The sequence below is a fragment of the Sphaeroforma arctica genome (genome assembly GCF_001186125.1).
Source record: "Sphaeroforma arctica JP610 unplaced genomic scaffold supercont1.1434, whole genome shotgun sequence".
In the NCBI taxonomy this organism is placed as follows: Eukaryota; class Ichthyosporea; order Ichthyophonida; genus Sphaeroforma; species Sphaeroforma arctica.
The window spans coordinates 8,566-15,169 of NW_014039124.1; the positions used below are offsets into that span (position 1 = coordinate 8,566).

The following is a 6,604-nucleotide window of genomic DNA, read 5'->3' on the forward strand; positions in this document are numbered from 1 at the left end:
TCACTACCGATGAAAAATTAGTGACTTTTCACGTGTGAACAGGTACACCACTCCATTAGCGACTGTGGCTGCCGTCAACGGCACCTGTCCAGCCCTCGGCGCCGTATGTGCATTCTCCAAGTGCTTGGTTGTGTTGTTAGTTTCGTTTGTGGTGTAAGTTCATGTCAACTGACCACAGTATGTGTCTACGAGTACGTGGTCTGGTATACGGAATACAACACTCCCGTATAGAGTGCATACTATAACCCCATCTAGTGCAGCATCGAGCCTTTCAAGCCATCTCATAACATACATAGACCGTATAAGCGTTTCCCATGCCACCCAAATCTATGACCATCCATCTCACAGAGGGGAGACTAGACTAGACTGTAGTCTGCACTATTCTAAGACGTGCATAGGCTGGTCAATCCTGTGATAGTGGTGTTTTGTACGCTGCATGTGTGACTGTGCATTGCACCGAGCGGGTTTACTTAACTGGTGTACTGGTGAGATTGTGTATATAGTGTAGATACATCGCACATGCACCTCATGGCCTTTTGTTGCATGACATGGGGGTAAGCTTGTGTGTGTGCACATGCAGTGCTCGTGTTGCATGACATGGTGCTTATACCCCCCACTCTCTCCGCAGGTGATGGCTCTGAGTGCAGACTATCGTGTGATGGTAGGTAATAGCGTTGTCCCAACCAAGGCCAAGTTTGGACTGAATGAGAGCAGTTTGGGAATGAACCCGGTAAGTTTCATCCGAGGTGTTGCGGAAGGCAAGGAGTTTTTAGGGTTTGCGGGTTGGGGTGGATGTTTAAGGGTTTAAGAGTTGGTTTGGGTTTTAGTGTTTAAGGGTCGGGTTGGGTTTTAAGGGTTTAAGAGTTGGTTTTGGGTTTAAGGGTTGGGTTGGGAGTTAGGTTTTTTGGGCTTAAGAGTACAGACGGATGAGTGTGTGTGTATTTGCACATAGGAGTGTGTTATGGACGTCTTTGATGGTGGTTGCTATGGCGTGGAGGTGGTGTTAGTTGGTGTGTGATTGTATTTGAGGCACCTGGTTGTATTAGCGCAGACAGACAGATGAGTGTGTGTGTCTATTTGCACGTGGTTTTATTTCTTATTTAGTATGACTCTCTTTAGTATGTCACGTCTTTTCTTAATAAGTATGACATGTTTCTGCATCTTATTTACTACATGTTGTTACTTCGTATTCACATGTAGTATGGGCACGGCAGCCCTGTCAGGGCACTCCAGTGTAGTGAGTGTAAACACGACTCATACTCGCATCACAAAAGCCGTGTCAGGCGAGTCAGGGTGTTGCCACATAGATCGCAGTTTCAATTTATATCTCGATATACCCCTGTTTGGATATAAACCCTAAACCTAGCACCCACCCCATCACAAATCAACACGCAATACACACATGCGACACATGTACACAGCCGGCGTGGCTTCGAGGTTTGACAGCCAGTGTGATAGGAACGCGCAATGCCGAGTGGCATCTGGGCAACAGCATCATGTCAACGCCAGAAGAAGCCCTGCAAATTGGGTATATGTACAATATATTTTGTGCAGATATATGGATATGGATATATGTAAATATATATATATATATATGTGTGTGTGCATATATATATATATTGTTATATATTGTTAAATATATATATATATATGTGTGTGTGTGTATTTATATATACATACATTTATGTGTGTGTGTGTGTGTAAGTGTGTGTAAGTGTGTGTGTGTGTAAGTGTGTGTGTGTGTGTGTGTAGTAGTGTGTGTGTGTTCACCAAACACTCAGCACATACCAATCTTTGTCTTGTCTGATAAGCTGTATGTAACCCTTAGGTTTGTGGACGCCCTCGCCAAGGACTCTGATGAGCTCTTGCAGCTTGCTCTTGACCGAGGCATGGCCACACTACTCGCCATCCCCCCGGAGGTATGTCGTACCACCATGTGTAACCATGTCGTATAATCATGTGTAACCATGCCGTACCACCATGTGTAACCATGTCGTATAATCATGTTTAATCATGCCGTATCACCACGTGTAACCATGTCGTATAATCATGCGTAACCATGTCGTATATTCCAGTTACACGGCATACGGTCGTTGATTCATCGCAATGAGTCCCTGTGTACTCATATGCTCGCACGTTGACATCCATATGAAGCTGTGATCTCGAAGTAACCAATTAACCTGCTGCCTTTGTTCTTCATTTATTCTGAAACACGCCACTCCCCCGCAGGCGAGGGCTCTGTGTAAGCAAGGCTATCGCATGCCAATCGCTGAGCTGGCTGATACCAGCGAGAGTGCGGATCCGATGGTGAAGTCGGTGTTTGGCGACGAATGCCAGGGAATGATAAAAGCTATGCGCTCAAAGATGCGTGGCAAATAGAGAATGTGAACGTTAATGAACGTGCGGAGGTATTTACACAGTACGCAGGGCAAATAAACACATCACAATCAAAATCGGCCGAATAGTGAAATTTCTCTAGATACATATTAAAAAGTGTAGGGAGGCTTTTGTTTTAGTCAGAGTGGGAGGTATAGAGATGCGATCGCATATAATGCAATTGAGCACATTGACATGGGGTACGAACTAAAGAATAAGATAGCTGATCCAATTTTTTACTGAAAATATACAACTATTGTACGTCGTGGAAAGGAACTAAACTAAAGCGTAGGCGATATTAGCGGTTGCATGCGGTCTTCTTCGAGATCCCACTCACACCCACATATCACCGTGTCGATACAGCCATGATTCGTTGCCTGTGATCGGTAGTATCTCACTGCCGCCCACACATGTGTGCATGTATGAATCTTGAGGTTGCCTGTAAACTCCTTCAGAATCACATCCTCAGTTGACGAACTTGACGACGGTGAGCGCATCGACGTTTGTTGCTGTAGCAGTCACTACTTCCGTTCACGTCGCCAGCACAATAGAAGCTACTGGAGCAATTCTCTGTGGCCCACCCGGCACACTTACGACTGCTCTTGCAGCACTTGGTGTGCGACTTGTATTTACCACCGCAATTGTTGGTCTTAACGTCGCCACAATACATGTAGTTGGAGCAGTCGGAAGAAGTCTCCTCCTCGTCGGAAGAAGTCTCCTCCTCGTCGGAAGAAGTCTCCTCCTCGTCGGAAGTTGATGATTTGGTGATCTCTCCTGAGCAGCAGTGTGTGGATTTGCATTTGCAGTTGCCCCACCCTCAGCAGTGGTCAGTGTGCTTGCAGCATTTCAAATCTCTTGCAGCATTTCAAATACAGCTCTCGAACTTGATGTCGCCACAATACAAGCCCGTTGGGTTGTCTGAGTGAGCAGTGGGGCAGTGCGTGTATGTGGCCTCGTCCGTCGACGTAAAATCAACCGGTTCTTCAGTCGTGCTTTGGTCCACGTGTGTTTGTGTTGCTTCATATGTACGAGACGTGCGCTTGGGTGTGCTAGCGACCGTTGGCGTACGCTGTGGTGTGGCCACAGGAACCATGTGCGACTCCTGTAATGGTGTTGAAACAATCGCTGGCGTACGGTGTGGTGCCGCCCCGGGGACCATTTCAGGCTCAAGCAGGGGTGTTACATCAGGTGCGTTAACACTTGTCGGTGTATTTGCAATCGTTGGCGTACGCTGTGGTGTGGCCCCAGCAACCATGTGCGGCTCCTGTATTGGTGTTGAAACAATCGCTGGCGTACGGTGTGGTGTCGCGCCGGGTACCATTTCAGGCTCAAGTAAGGGTGTTACATCAGGTGTGCTAACAGTTGTCGGTGTACTGACAATCATTGACACAGATGGAACCACAGATTGAGAAGGCATGTCGGTGACGGCAACACAGCATTCCTCAGGTTTAGTAAACTCATCTGTAGATATCGCGACGGTTTTCCCCGGGGCACATTTTGGGTACAGTGCATTTGAGGAGTGTTCTGCTAACCAGTCACATGATGGATGACAACAGTACTTACTATTGACATTGTCTCAGTATCTAATCCTGTCATATTGGCATACTTTGACGGCTGATGAATGGGATCATTCACATATTTCGGAATGTTGCATTCGTAGGTGCCTTTCAATTGAGTGCAGGTAAGTTGAGGATCAGCTCTGTCTGCGGGAATAAACTCTGCTGCACGTCCGCGCACTAGCACGCATGTCAGTGCTAATAACTTCGTAGTCGTATTGAAATTCATTTTCATGAAGATATATTTTATGAGCATTGTGAATGCTCACCTGCGATATATATACGGCAAGAGAAATACCATGATTATATTTGAGAACTTTACATAGTATTTTAGCTCGGAATAAACTGTAAATTATTGCAGTTTATTCTATCTTCTATTAACAATCCATACGTTCGGCGAAGATTATCAAAAAAAAATTGTTTTTGTTTTGTTTAGTGTGAAATTTTCTATAATATATATATATCTATGCATCCTGATACAAGTTTGAATTCTTTTCAATTCTGATCCTCCGAAATCATTGAATCAATCAAATCAACAGTCAATTAATAATAGGCTTCATACATAGTCTTCTGAATATTAGACACCGAAATGTTTTTTTATTAAAAACATTTAGGTGCAGTGTACTCTGTAGTCTGACTCTGTACTCATAGGATAGCAGTCAAGGCACACATTGAAAAATGAATTTATGATGTCACTAACCTTCATCGAAGTCAGTAGAATTCGGAATTCGGAATTCCGGATTCCCTGCAAATTGATTGTATTTATTTAGTTTTAGGCGGTTCGGTTGTGCTACTTTGTTTTAGGGTTTATTTAGGCCCCAAAATCGAGGGGGAGGGGGGGAATTTATAAATTATACTAAAATGTCAGATGACGAAATAACGTCAGTCTTAGGTGAGAATTTTAAATCCCCACAAGTATCTGATGAAGAAACAGAAAAAGAACTTGATGCACTCATACAACAACGAACCACTAGTAAGACGAAATCGCAATGAGTGACACCCTCGTGTATTATGTCAACTTAAACTCACTGAAAAACACACAAGAAAAATACAGAGCACTACGTAAATTGTGCAGTCAGTGTGACGCGCTATGTTTAGTAGAAACGTGGGGCTATACAGATCGCCTCAATGAAGTTTGCAATGAAAGCAATACCAACCTTATCTATGCCTCACCCCCATCTAATAGTACACACCGGGGTGGCAGAAACAACGGTGTAGCCTTAATCAGTAGACATAGCTCAAAATGATTTTAAACTACATGCACAAAGCCAATACTTTGTATCATTTACCTTTCGTATGATTACTATAGCCTGTGTTTATCTAGCACCACACCTAGGAAACAATGTATACAAAACATTAATGGCACTCAACTGTAAACTGCATGTACTAGTAGGAGATATGAATTTCCGCGACACAGAGTATAACGACTCTCATTAAATTTCCCGACCGCAAAAAAATCAATTAAATTTTATACTCAACTAAACCAAATGAATCATATAACACCAGAACAATCAGGTAACATACGCTCAAGCACGTACCAGAACACTACTTACCCTCATCAAAGCCACAAACATTTCACTCAAAACCGACCACAAATGGGTGTTTGCACTGAACATTAAATCACGGTTGGATCGTTTGGTACTCGATCCAGCAAATATTTCAATAAGCGGGGGTATTGGGGTGGGCATTTTTCTCGTGTTAATGCACTTGCATGCGCATTTGTTAATCGGTTGCGTGCGCCTTGTATTGCGATTGAATTGGTGATGTTGGCGGGGTCTGCACCTTTGTTAGTTCGCCAACCGCGGGCTAAGAGCGTTTGTTTTGCTTTAGGTACTACTAGCTCCACTGCACTCCAGTCTTTGTATAGATATGATGTGTGAAGGATGGGAATATATTTCAGGAGGTGGAAATTTCGCAGCCATTTGGATAGATGCTTGTTAGTAGGCAATGTACCATCGTCTAGTGCGTGTGTGTTGCAACTAAAGTATAGAGCTGTGAGTTCCCAATCTTCTTGGCAATCCCATATAGAGGGTGGCTTGCTAGGTTGAAATAGGTTCGCTTGTGCTTCCCTTGACGAAGAGTTTCGTGTTTGATTCAAGATATCTTTGTATGTTGTGGGCAAGGTCTGGTGTGGGGGTTTTGATAGTAGGGGGGAGTCGGTTAGGTAGGATGCGCGTCGTTAGCAGTAGTTCTAGGTGTGGCAGTAGATGTTGGAATGTTTATGTTTGGGGTTGTAGGCGATCTAGGGTTTGGCTAATACTAGTATGTACCACCCACTCGCTTCGGTGCGTGCTGCGCTAAGGGTGTGCCACAGGTGTGCTGTGTCCCATACCATGCCTTCCACATCTTCTCACACATAAGCCAATAGTCTTTGAAGTCTTCCTGTGTGGCGTTGTCGACTTCGTTAAAGTCCAGTCCAGCCGAGAACACTTTTGGGGCAAATTCACTCGTCAGTAGCACACCTTGTATGGACGCAGCCGCGTCCAATGCTTTGAGCGTTTCAGTGAAGCTGTTCCGAAGATGGATCATTCAGTATACTGACTCAATATAGATATTCTACTCAATAGTATATATATATACACACACACACACACACACACACACACACACACACATATATATATATATATATATATATATACTACTACTACACACACACACACACATATATA

General features: G+C 44.0%; 3 protein-coding genes across 3 annotated transcripts; 1 reads left to right on the forward strand and 2 right to left on the reverse strand.

Annotated features, from left to right (window-relative positions):
• Positions 1-41: 41 nt before the first annotated feature.
• Positions 42-2,504, forward strand: SARC_10901 (hypothetical protein). The gene is made up of 5 exons (XM_014295032.1): positions 42-103; positions 629-730; positions 1,422-1,528; positions 1,829-1,919; positions 2,230-2,504. Exons 2-5 carry the CDS (start codon positions 632-634, stop codon positions 2,377-2,379), a joined length of 447 nt encoding a protein of 148 aa, XP_014150507.1. The 5' UTR covers positions 42-103; positions 629-631; the 3' UTR covers positions 2,380-2,504.
• A 737-nt stretch (positions 2,505-3,241) lies between these two features.
• On the reverse strand, positions 3,242-3,854 carry SARC_10902 (hypothetical protein; the record flags this gene model as incomplete). The annotated part of the gene is made up of 1 exon (XM_014295033.1): positions 3,242-3,854. Exon 1 carries the CDS (start codon positions 3,791-3,793, stop codon positions 3,242-3,244), a length of 552 nt encoding a protein of 183 aa, XP_014150508.1. The 5' UTR covers positions 3,794-3,854.
• Positions 3,855-6,191: 2,337 nt separating this feature from the next.
• SARC_10903 (hypothetical protein) lies at positions 6,192-6,461 on the reverse strand (the record flags this gene model as incomplete). Its single annotated transcript, XM_014295034.1, has 1 exon — positions 6,192-6,461. One exon carries the CDS (start codon positions 6,459-6,461, stop codon positions 6,192-6,194), a length of 270 nt encoding a protein of 89 aa, XP_014150509.1.
• Between the last annotated feature and the right edge of the window lie 143 nt (positions 6,462-6,604).

Bases quoted from the DNA above. Each gene is read 5' to 3' on its own strand.
- SARC_10901 (XM_014295032.1), top strand. From the start codon at position 632: ATGGCTCTGAGTGCAGACTATCGTGTGATGGTAGGTAATAGCGTTGTC. The intron at 731-1,421 runs GTAAGTTTCATC...ACATGTACACAG, and splicing joins GCAGTTTGGGAATGAACCCG to CCGGCGTGGCTTCGAGGTTT. The intron at 1,529-1,828 runs GTATATGTACAA...TGTAACCCTTAG, and splicing joins GAAGAAGCCCTGCAAATTGG to GTTTGTGGACGCCCTCGCCA.